This window comes from Pogonomyrmex barbatus, unplaced genomic scaffold, assembly GCF_055798465.1.
Source record: "Pogonomyrmex barbatus isolate J1 unplaced genomic scaffold, ASM5579846v1 scaffold12, whole genome shotgun sequence".
Taxonomy (NCBI): domain Eukaryota; kingdom Metazoa; phylum Arthropoda; class Insecta; order Hymenoptera; family Formicidae; genus Pogonomyrmex; species Pogonomyrmex barbatus.
In genome coordinates, this window is record NW_028297108.1 from 3056252 (window position 1) to 3069522 (window position 13271).

Consider the following 13271-nt stretch of genomic DNA (forward strand, 5'->3'; position numbering starts at 1 on the left):
ATGTAGTCGTTCAGTCGAGGAAATGGACGTGGCTGCGATCCGCTTTAATAAGTATATTAAAGCGGAATAACTCGCGATAACTCATTGATGCGCGATATTATGGAACAGCGGCGTTTATCGACGAACACAGGACAGTTGTAGGGACGACGGGCGGCACGATGATTTCTAACGCATGATTAGATGTAAGAATATGGTCCGTCGGTGAGGGCGCTACACAGCAACAATCAGGAGGAATCGTCTTTGCCTCGAGCACCTCTGCTCGGCCTGTATTCAAGACCCGGGTCGAACTGCATTAGCACGAAAACCTGAAAAATTAAAAGACGCGAATCATACAGTATCACATTCAAATAAACTGCAAAATAATAATTGTTGCATGAATTATAGGATTTCCATATTTTTGTTATTATTAAATTATAATGTTATAAATCTAAAGTTACAAATCTCAAAAAGTAAATAATAGGATTATTTAAAATACCTGATCTGTGGGTAATAGTGTGAAGTCGTCTGGTGGATTTGTGATCACGTATCGTTTGGAAGAGGCGTCGCACGACGAGCTAGTGTCTCGAAACCTAGAAGGTTCAAATAAATGTCAGCAAATAAGAAAACAGAGATCGGTGAAGAACACGAGCTGAACTATATACACCAAGTGTAACTAAACTAATCAAAGTTGAGCTAAGTTAAGCTAAACTAAAGTAAACTAAGCTAAACTAAACGTATGTGAATCGTATGACGATAACTAAATGCTAAATAAATAACAAGATGACACAAAGATAGAGAGAAAGAAAGAAAGAGAGAGAGAGAGAGAGAGAGAGAGAGAGAGAGAGAGAGAGAGAGAGAGAAAGAGAAAGAAGTAGTAAAAAATGATAGGTATTTTTTGGATGAGGGCAACTTACAACTCGTTGCTTTTTATTACTTTCTTTTTCATGATGCAAAAACGCAAAGTGTAAAAGGTGTGCGGCAGAAAATCATAAGTCACATAGTAAGTACGTGAATAGTAAGAGATAATAAACAGCGGTACAATAATGGCAGCAATTGGAGTAGTCGCTGTTTTCGGACGGTAATATATACAATGTATAGAAATATGTGCGTAGGATAATCCAATAAATACCATCGAGAGAGGGAAAAAAGTCCGGTACCTGTACCTGTACAGACCAATGCACAGCATTCCGTACGACTTTAATGCTGCGACAAAGAGGTCACCGTACTTGCCTCCCTCGCCATATTGAGCCAATGGCCCGTCGTACAACGCGATCTGACCAACACGACACCGATCCCTATTAGCCAGGCTATCTGCCGTACTGTAAAAATCACAAGAGATATTACATTTAATATTGTGTAAAAATTTTTATAATTGACTGATAACTGTGAATGTCACACGTTTCCAAAATCCTACCTGTAACCTCCTCTTAAGCCTGCCCCTTCAGCCAGGATCAATTCCAACTCAGGCGTAGCTCCACCGGTAATTAATGACCGAATCAGAGTCAGCGCATTTTGGTTGAAGTATGTCTGCAAAAATACGTAAAGCTATAGTTTCTGTTTTGACTTTTGTGTAACGCTTCAAGAAACAAAGAAATATGAATGTGAACAATCAAGCCTTACAAAGTGTATTATTGACTGACACACCACACACACACACACACACACACACACACACACACACACACACACACACACACACACACACACACACACACACACACACACACACACACATATTTGACATATAAAATTTGAAGACATATTTTTAATACCGTCGACATGAGGGAATCTAATACGCTGACTGCAAAGGCAGTGCCGCAGGCAAAAGGTTGAGTGAGGTAGAGTTCCGTGTCTGGGTCATCGTCGTCGTCCTGGTCAAGAAACTGTACGTTGCTGTCATTCACGAGTTCTGAAACATCGACGAAATCATACATAAAAATAAATACAATTATCCTTAATACTCAATTCATATTCACGAATATATGTCTTACAATAAGATTCCAATCATGAAATATTAAATAAATGATAATTTTTTCCTACAAAAGCATTTTTTAAAAGTTGTAATTAAAATGCTGTAATAATACTCTAATTAATCAACGATTTGAAATTTGACAAAATCTTTATTCTTATTTAAAACAATATTCAATAAAAATGAAATTAAAAACTTAAAAAAATATTTTCCATTACCTGTGATCATTGGCACATTCGCTCCATAAACGGATCCCCGTCGCTGCAAGACGATAGGGCTGCCAACTGCGATCAAATTATCTTGCTCATTATTTGCTGTAATTTGCACTTTTAATTTAATAGTACTAGACTTTAACGGGAAGACAAGATCTTTATTTCTTACTAATGATAATGGTAATATCGTACCTTGGCTAAGCACGCCGATTGTATCGTCGAAAGTCATGGCTTTGATATTGAGGGATGCGAGGATGGCTTCCTTGTCGGCGAGGGTGGGGTCATCATTGCTAGGCACTTTTGCCGACAGGATGCAACACATGTCGCACAGATTTACGTTAACGGCACGCAAATCGGCTCTACTTAATGGTGAACCCTGCAAACCGTCATTTAAGCAAAATAAGAAACTGCGCAAAAAAGATTTCTCATTATGAAGTTATTTTTTCTTTCTCAGATTTATAATCACTTTTATAAACAAATTATATTTAAAAAAATATTTAATAATTGTTATATTTATTTAATCTAATAATTATAATTATATCTAATCTAATAGTTTTCCGTTACATTTAGTTAAAAGAATTTGCTTTTAAGTTTACTAGAAAAAAAAGTACAAATATCCTATTCAAATAAACTTGAGATCTTTTAAACATTCATAATGAAAAAAAAAAATGTTTGCGTTATTACACAAGACGACGTGTAATTCAACAAAAGGAACAGCAGTTTTCTCACATTTAGAACCGATATTTTCGGTAGATTCTGCAGCATTTTCCACTCGCGACGTATGTAGTCCACCGATCCAACTATCACTACATGTTTAAGCTCGTGATAATGAAAATTGGAAGCTCGTAATGGCATGACAAGATTCCTCAGTCCGATGAGAGGCGAGTCGGGATCGGCGAACAGGCAGACGACGACATGTCCGTTAAGAACTGTCATCGCCGCCTGGTTACGATCCAGTATGCAGTCTTCGAGATTACGGGAAGGACTCCAATGGAACATCCCCGTCGAGTCGTACTTCATCTCGGTCTTCTCGAAATCGAAATCTTTCGCTTGATCATCAGCGATCCCGACCTGAAGACCGCCATTATTGTTAACGTTCGTGCCACCCGAGGCTCTGCTCGTTGGCCTGAAAAAAATCATACAATTGCAATTATACAAATGAAATTACAGGTATAAACATCATCATTATATTGTCAATGTCAATGATATTATAAGTAGAAGATAATAATCTTACACTTATCGAAACTTATAGAAAAAGATATCGAAAGGTATTGATACAAGAATTGTAAAAGGTATCACACTTGAAATTCCTCTTCAAGCTCTTATGAAATCGATCAAAATTGTAAAAATATATTTTGGCATGCATTTTATACGCATCATTTTCTATCATCTAGTACTACTGGTGTTGTTATTTTATATGTATATCAGAGCAAGTGTGAATTTGATAACAACTTTTTCGAATGCAGTAGATATCAAAGAAATATAGAAAAGAAATATAGAAAAATATAGAAAGAGTTTCTCTGGAAATTTTAAGCTCTCGTATTGCATGCGTGTAAATACAATGTTTGAGTAAGATAAAAGTTTAAGCACAGAAAATTGCTTCTACTTAAATTTCTAATTTTCGTGAGAGAAAGTAGCTGTAGATTTGTTAAAACATTACGAAGCCGAAGTTACGAAGTTTACTTACAATTAGATCTACTACAGATCTACTACATTGCGATATTGCATTCCTTTCGCAATTTCCTTTCCGCAATTAATTCGAATTATTTAGAGCATGAAAAATGTTAGACAACGTAATGTTTTTCTTCCTTAAATGTAATACGCAATAATTTTTCACGCATTCTGGACAAAACGTAAACAGCTATCAAAACTCGCATTCCCATGTATGACACCCACGTATTTTTACGACCGTCGTTAATGCCAGTGGCGCATGTTTTCCGAGATTAGTATCCTCGTAAATTTCTCATGGACTTCTATACTTTTTGCGGTCGCGCGACATGTAACTGCAACGCAGTGCGCAACTTCGAAGACATAAAGATAATGTTGAAGGGAAAATTTAACACAGAAGATATTACCTGTTCATGATATTTATATTCAGTCACTAACAACTCATTTTTACGTAATATTAAATATAAAAAGATTTACTCATGAGATATATAAATTATATCGATAATAATTGTCAAGGAAAAGCAATTTATTCAATTAACCTTTCTAACAACTAATAATGATGTAATTATTTCTAACAACTAATAATGATGTAATTATTAATTTAAAAAAAGTAATAAAATTTAGAAGATATTAAAAATGAATTTTATGAAGAAAATTAAATGTATTGAAATTTATGAACAATTTCTGTCGATGCTAGATTTGATATATTCTAGTAATTTAAATTTTAATTGGAAATATCTTTAACGTATTTGTTTTTGCAAAAAAAATACTTTTCCAAGAGCTTAGATAACATTTTGTTATCGCACACTGAAAATCGAGTAGTACTTTAACATGCAGGAAGCATGTTCGTTAATAAGAATTATGGGATAAAGCAATCGCATAATCACATCACAGTACAAGGTAGCGTTAACAACAGAAGCGTACATGAGCTTTTTGACTTCGTAGGCGAGATGGTAGCCAGCGTATGCGGACTCCTCTTGCGATCTGGAATCAGAAGGTTTGCGTAACGTTGAGTCTATCCTCAGTTGACTCTCACTCTCTTTCTCTCTTTCTCTCGCTCTCACTCTCTCTCTCTCTCTCTCTCTCTCTCTCTCTCTCTCTCTCTCTCTCTCTCTCTCTCTCTCTCTGATTTAGCTCAGTTGATGAAGGACATAATGATGGCGGTGATGAATGATTCTTTGGCAATTTAAATCAGAACAATTGTTCGATTTCATTTGTGAAAGAAAACATTGCGACTTACGTTACGCGAACTTGTCTTACGTAAAAAGATTCGCTGAGTTTTGCTGAGGTACGAATCGTATGCGTTTATTGGCAAAAGGCATCCAGCGAGATCTTGGAATAATAGTAGAGAGAAACTGCAGAAACTAATCTAGCGTACGTGTAACAGGTTCATCGGAAAATATCAACGACCACCTGTAGCCTGTTACTCGCATCGTCCAACAGCGTAATAGTACAAGTGACTGTCGTTCTCGCGCGATTTCTCTTGTGATTTATGCGAGCCGTTCGTCGTTCAAGTTTACGGCACCCTTTGTCAACAATTGAGCAAAACGATAGAAAGACATCAATCTCTTTTTGCTTCCAACTAACGTATTGACTCTGTATCTAATACATGTTTCGATACGCAATAAAACAACGTATGCTTAAAAGCTAATCTAAAAATATAGTATGACAGACTGTTTATCCTTCTTCACAAGAAAAAGATAACACTTTTAGAGTATAAAAAAATATGCGAACAATTATGGGACTTAATTATTCGATTTATACATATATTTGTAATTTCGTTAATGTATATGAATGTCAAAATCAATTATACTTTTGGTCGTATAAATGAGTGATTCTGGATCGCATCGAAGATCTCTGTTGAGAATCGGTACGTTAAACTTTGGCGGGTATGTTTAACAGTTTGGAAACATGCTGGACGAAGAAAAATGCTAAATACGGATGTTGTTGATACATTAATGTGCAGATCATCCTAGTGCACTCGATCAAAGTAGGATATTATCTTATTAATATTAGCTGAAAGCTAACACATTTACAAAAAGAAAAAAGAAATAGTATAAAAGCCGCATATTTAAATCAATTTGCTGTTGTAATATTATATGTATAATTAGGTTATTCAAAATATGTTGCCAATTCGTTAATTAAATAGTATTATGCAACATATTATGTAAGCAAGAAAATTTTCACACAGGAGAGCTTGGCAAAATTTTGTCTTGCTTGTGTTCAATCTGGAATTTTTCGTTACAGTTTGAATAACCCCTGTACAGTACGCGTGAGAGAGTTGGTAACTCTAATCGTGCAGCTATAAAGAATACATGTAAGCTTGTAGTCAAAGTATAAATTAACAAATAATGTTGTACGACAGGACAGAAAGAGATCAAACAGCGTACTTTAGGAAGATATTTACGTTCAAGCTCAGACTCAGAGAAGAAAGCAATTCCCACTGTTTAGAAAATACGTGTCGGTATCAGATGTCGAGTGCACTGTAAATTTCACTATAAAGTAAGAGTAAAAGAAAGAGAAATAAAAAATGTATAAAAATCCGAATGTTGTTCTAGAAGATCACTTTTCGCACAACTCTTTCTTATTGATAATTCTCAGTAGTGAAATTCGCATGTATTGCTTTAGTCAGATTCAAAACAGACATTTAACATTTGGTCATCAATGATCATAGATATAGATGCGTCTTTTTATATGATGGCGATGTAAGTGATCATGTTTGAATGAATAATATGTTGGGTGATGATAAAATTATGATGTGCTGTATAATCAAATACCTCTGATTATATGGCTGATTCGGGCTGGACAGACTGTCATTCGTCGCTCGATTCACGTTTGGCTTTACTTTATTGACCTGCTTCGTCGAATTCATCATGGTCATCCCGACGGAGTTCCGATGATTTCTCATAACTGTAAAGTAAAAGCATCATCAATATTACTATTATATACTATTATATACTATTACTATAGATATCAACTATATTACTGATATCAACTATAGTTATAACATAATGTATATTAAAATTTTCTCAGACTCAAATATTTTGTCCGACTCTTAATAAGTCATTAAATTAATTATTTTTATATAATTCTAAGACTTACCATTCGGATCGTCTCGTTCACGGCTGATCTCACCTAAAATGGTTAAAATAACATTAATTCTAAATCTGAGCATCCTATTTCTATAATGGCAAAGCAACAATGATTAAGACGATTAGAGTGTCACACTGATAGTGATCTAACTCCCCCCATTACAGCACATATTATTTCCGTGATGATGAGCCTATACCCCATGCTTACAGGCGCGCATACTTCACCCTACATATGTATTTTGCATGTGTGGTTAAAAAATTAATCAACAATCAAATCAGAAGTCATTTTAATTATAAAATCTTTAAACATGTATATATCAAACTTTTGTTTTGAAAAATTATAAATATTATAAATTATAAATATAAATATTAAAATTATAAATGTAAATATTATAAATTATAATTATAAATATTATAATATTTATAATTATAAATATTATAAATTAGAAATAATTTGTTTAGAAAATCAATTAATTCTATTTTTATCAAAATTTTATTGAAATTCAAAGTGTAAAGTATTTTTTATGGAATAATTATTTTTAAATTATAAAATGTTATTTTGTCATAAATTACAATGTATGAAATAAAATATGTAAATCTATTTCCTATAAAAATTTTGCTAAAATATATAATATATAATAAAATATAAATATTAAGCAATTTGTTCAAAATAAATTATTTTTTCTAAAGTATAAAATTAGGCAGGAAGAAAAATTTATTTATAGATTTTTACTTATAGATTTACTATATAGATAAAAACAATAGCTGCTTTGGAAGTAATTGCAAACTATTGCGGCGCTATGAAAATTCACGAGACAACATATGGCGCCTGTGGTAGCAGTAGTTTCTTAAACAACCATTTTCTATAATGATGAAACAAAATTATAAAGTGGATGATGTACATATATATTTGCCAACAAACCACAGATGTTACAAAACTAAAACTTCCAAATTAGGATCCATTAATCTACCGTGCGTGTATACAACTATAAATTCATCTTTACAAAGTTAAAAGCAACAAGATATCGATCCGAAAATAGCGTTTCACAAAGTCAACGATTCAATCGTGGAACAGACATTCTAGATGTATGAGAGAAAAATTTCTATTTATGATACACAAAAGTGAAGGGGAGAAATTAATTTAACAAAAAGTATTTGAGCTAAAGTAATGTTTCTCAAACTTCTTGTCAAAAAATAATTTGCATTGATGAAACAGCATTTGTAATTTATTATGATCTAAATATCATATCTGAAAATTACTTAGAATAGAAAAAGAATATACAGAATAAATCTACAGTTTATATACAGTATTATATGCGGTAATATTTGGTTCATGAATTGGCATGAAAGTATGAGAAACATTCGTATATTTAGAAACAATTTACTACTTACGCAGACGAGCACCAATAGATATTCCGAGCATTTTAATTACGCAAGTATAATTTATTTCTATCAATTTGGTATTATAGTCTTATATTCAAAAAAGATATTCTTCGATATTAATCCTTGTGAAAATGTCTATTTTATAAAAAAGATAGTTTACAGAGAAATATATTTTGCAATAATTGTTAATTGAAAAATTACTTTTTGAAAAATTGCCTGTTCATTCGCTTCCTCATAAAAACGCTTTCAAAAATGATACGTACGGTCCGTTACATGTAACTCTACTTTAAAAAAAATTCTAAAATTAAACGTAGGTTTGGTAAATAGCTACATTTTATTTATTAAGGTCTGTAAAATTTATTGATGTATTACGGACCGTTTATGGGTGGTAAAGCAAATAATTAAAAAAATATAATAAAATAAGTTTTGTAAAACTACCGAATGCTATTGCAACTATACTAAAATTGTGTTTTGTGCAAACTAATTCAATAAATGTTGGCAAATTTAAAAATATAAAATATAATAATTATTTTTTATAAATTATGGAAGATAAAAATATAATTTTATATAAATTTATGTAAAAAAGGATTTCAAAACAAATAGTCATTAAAATAATATTTAAATATATACATTACACTAGAAAAAATAAAATGACGAAAAAATATAAATAGATATTAAATCTATTAAACAACTTCATGCACTTGTTAATAATGGAGAAAGTAGTACACACAAGAATAGTGCGTTGAATATACATAACTATGATTTGAACAATGGACTATAATATTTTATTATTTGTTATTTTTCTTCCGCTTTCTCCAATATTTCAACAACATAAAATTAGCGTGTTAAAATTTCAATAAAAAGAAAAATTTTAATCGAACACGACGTATCAAGAACCTATCGCTTAAGCGAGTTTGACGAAGCGTATCAAATGCGAAAGATCGAATTTCCGATGTCAATCGAGAGCAGTGATTCTTTTTAGAATCGTCATATCTACTAATCATCAAGCAACTTCTCGTTAGTGTATTCGTGTCGTATTGCCGATCAAAATTAGAAAGGGCAGCTTGCGAGACTGTAGCATGGTTTTTGATTGAGGTGTAACTGTACCTCTTACGTGAACCATCTTGGGCAGTTCTGGCGGAGTGAATGTGGGGGGAGGATGGTGGTCGTCTGTAACAAACCACTACACATGTTAGCTACCCTAACTAATTACCTAAGGCCTAAGTCGCTACTCTATCGTTGAACAATACTAAATCTGCGCTATAACTTCTAAAAACGAAGTTCCGTTTCAGCACCACGCGACGCGATAACGATGATTCAAAGATCATATCGGAATGAATTTATTATAGTATTAGAATATTTATTAAAATATTAAACAGAAATTGTGAAAATAATCTTTCCTTACCTTGCGCTATATATAAAATCTAGAAAAGTAACAAATTACAGAAACTTCAACATTTAATCATCATATATATGCTGTTGATTAAAAATTTATTTGTATAAATATTAATATATATTAATTCGATATATGTAATAGTTAAATAATAAGATATAATGGTTACGGTCCAGCTGAAACGGCCTTTCAATACTGCGCTAAGAAAATATTGTCTATAACCACTAAAATTATAGACAAGTGTGTAATTCTAAAATTCTAACACCTAAAAATTCGTAACAACATGGACGAAAAGTTGACGATTAAAGTTACACAGCTTCTATAAAAAGGTTAAACATTAAACATTAAAAGCAACTTCGTCCACATTGCGGGAATATTATACAACATAGTACTAAAGTCGATCTATGATCATAAACGTGCAGTGTGCCCAAAATCATTCCTAATTCATGCCGAAAATGACGTAAACGGAGAAGACGTTATCGATATCAAGCAGTTAAAACTACAATATGTTTCTTTGTCGATTTTTGATTAGCGTACAAGACAAGAACGATTCGTCATCTCCATCCACGTCGGATGTTGTATTGTGTCCTAAGCATGCAATAATATGACTTTATAGAGTGAATATTTACTCGACATTTGTTAGTGCGCGCTTTGCATCCTCTGGGAAAGAGAATTCACGTGCAAAAGACGACAAAGACTTTGCGAAAGCTCGGGAGGAATTGAAAGAGTGCATGAAAGATCATAGAGCTCTTCTATTGAAAGCGCAAGGAGAATTCTCTTTTTGGATTCCGACGTAAACTCGCCGTCCGCGGGACGAGACAAGATGCGCCGATTACGACCTGCGTTCTGTTTAATTGGCAATTGACATTATCTCGAGACCGTCGGTGTGAGACAAGTGAAAATACATTGCAAGATACGTGCGAGAAAAATTTCCCTTTACGCACTTACTCGAGACTCGCTGAACGAAATGACGCTAATTAGAAACTGTTAATGTCACAGCCGTTCCTCTTTATTCGGAAAATCAAAGTAAGACCCCTTCGCCCCGTTTCTTCCAAGAAAGCGTTCGCAACAAGCGTTCCTTATTTCCCATTCGCAGAATGGGAGATCGCAGAAGTCCCAGCTTTCTTGGAAGGGTGATATAAGCGGAAATTAATAAGACCATGATTAAAATTGACAAATCGAATAGTGAGATGAGATATATCGCGCTTGACATATCTATAAGGAAATATATTCTCATGACCTGATTTTAAACGCGAAGTTTACCAAGAAATTAAATGTAATTAAGTAATTTTTTATTAATAAAAATTATTGTAGGCTAATTGTAGGTGTAGAAATTGATCTCAAATTAATGTTTCTTCATTCAATTTTAATATAATTTTTTATTTTATTTGCAATTGTTGCAACGTTTTCCATTAATTTTTTTACTGTAATATTTTTCATTTTATTATTCTTTTAGCTCGATGCAATATGTTTCTCATTCGAATGCAATAAGTTTTATTTCGTAACTCGACCTGTTGATCCGATGTTGTTCGCTTGTAAAGTCAAACCGATTGAAAAATAAGGAACAGCGGAATGTTCGAGTAAATGTACAAAAGGTGATACGCTTCATCGACGGTAGCGTTTCGTTAATCTACCTCCTTCTTCCTGAACGCGTGACAAACGCGTATACGTGTGTCGCGATATACGAAATTGCCTTTTCGTGAACGCGGTCGCGGCTGGGAAAGATCGTACGCGAATAATATGTACAGGAAGGAAGGTGCATATATATATATATAAATGTCAATGTATAATCGCGCTTCTTGTTGAACTTACTTGCGTACGAGAAGTCTTCACCTATGCGGAGTAGTGGAGGAGACGAGGAGAGAAGATAGATTCGGACAGATAGACACATATAGAGAGTTAGTTAAAGAGCCTTTGCTTGCGGATCTCGTGTTCTGTCGTGAGCCCGTGCGCGCGCGCGTGTTTTGTTGTTCTCGCGTGTAAATGCAAATGTGTGTGCATATATATATATATATATATATATATGTATGCGTGTATGTGTAGTATACGTGTGTCGATGTGCGTACGTATGCGTGAGTGTGAGTATGCTTTGACATTTAATGCGATTGCTGATACGCGTGTTTCACTGTGTATGCATGAGTCGTAAAATGAGTGTGTATACTCATGAATGAGCGATGCGAGTGACAAGTGTGCGGGTTTTTGCGTTAATTAACTGTTTGTTGTTTCTCTTACGCGCGCATCGCTCACGTGTACTCATCTATCTAACATCGTGAAGATGTGGTGCTCAGCCGGCAAACACCAATCTGCATCCGAGAAAAGGGAGAAAGAAAAAAAAATAACGTGGCAATCGGAGTAACGAGCGGTTACTAGCGCTTTCATTGATCTTTGCGCTGGTGGTGAACCAAGCTGTTCGCGAGGCTGCTCCGATAACCAACAATTTTTTTTTTTTTTTAGTACAGAACACTCGTTGATGTCGCATGCGACAGCGCGTCATTGCCGTCAATTCAAGAGCGACGTTCATCTGACTGTTAATAAAACGAATGGACATCGGCGGTCCTGGTACTATCAGCGTGACGTTTACGTCGACACAAAGAGTATTCTGCGAATTTTCGAAACATATAGATATTCCATATCCAGCGGTAACACTCATGTTGATTAGACATTTACTATGGCGTTGAAAATATTTCAAATACCGAAGCGAATATTCAGGTTACAACGACGTTAGTTCTCTTTGATTTCAACGATCATTGCCTCTGTCACAGGACGAGTAAAAATCCACGTAATAAAGGGCTAATATCTAAAATATTTCTAATTACACGTCGAGTTATTAAATATCGAACACCGATGCAAGGTTGATTGGAAGTAGTTTAAGACTTCAAAGCAATCACATCACGCCGATTCTCGATCGAGTTAATTTCATAAGTCACTTACAACAATAACCATTGATTAACACTGACAAACTTTCAGGAAAACTACATTCAAAACGACACTGATAGTAGTGTAATCTCAGTTGCAAAATAGTTAAGAACACCACACCAATAGGGACTCAAACACTAACGATGTTCTACGCTGGAGCCATTTATCAATCCGAACAAACTTTGGGAGATTAGCACAACGACATTAATTTTGTTAATAAATTTTGTCGCGGAATTATAAACCAAGTAAGAAACAGTGTGAATATTTCGTGTTAAAAAATCTCATATTTCACCCGTTGTGCTAGTCTTGTCGAACATGTAAATAGTAATTTTTTTGCTCGATAATCGTTCAATTACAACCATTGTGAAATTTATCGATAAAATAGGCCTTGACGAGAAATTCATTACTCGATAAAAAAGAATTTATTTGGTAAAAAAAAAAGATAAGTAATATCAATAATATTCATTATTAAGTATCCATATAAATAGGATTATAAGATTAGGATTATAGAAATTATATATTATCTTTCGTCAAGACCTCAAATCGAGATACAGTGATTTTAAATTACGTTTCCGGATTAAAAAATCTGGCGTTTAGAATAATATTACTGTCAAACAAACAATATATGTACTTATATAAAACCGCGTATGATATTGTTT

General features: G+C 33.7%; 1 protein-coding gene across 50 annotated transcripts in view; it reads right to left on the minus strand.

Annotated features, from left to right (window-relative positions):
* Positions 1–13271, minus strand: part of slo (calcium-activated potassium channel slo) — a 101323-nt gene that overhangs the window by 5877 nt on the left and 82175 nt on the right. For 17 of the 50 annotated variants that reach the window (XM_089071733.1, XM_089071723.1, XM_089071726.1 and 14 more), the window contains 11 exons: positions 11509–11529; positions 9411–9473; positions 6931–6963; positions 6606–6738; positions 4753–4812; positions 2890–3286; positions 2353–2536; positions 2167–2232; positions 1752–1888; positions 1394–1506; positions 576–1298 (listed from right to left, as the gene is read on the minus strand). In XM_089071733.1, coding sequence (XP_088927859.1) covers positions 890–1298; positions 1394–1506; positions 1752–1888; positions 2167–2232; positions 2353–2536; positions 2890–3286; positions 4753–4812; positions 6606–6738; positions 6931–6963; positions 9411–9473; positions 11509–11529 — 1616 coding nt within the window. In that variant the 3' untranslated portion in view covers positions 576–889. The other 33 variants (XM_089071740.1, XM_089071745.1, XM_089071739.1 and 30 more) reach the window with 10 other exon arrangements.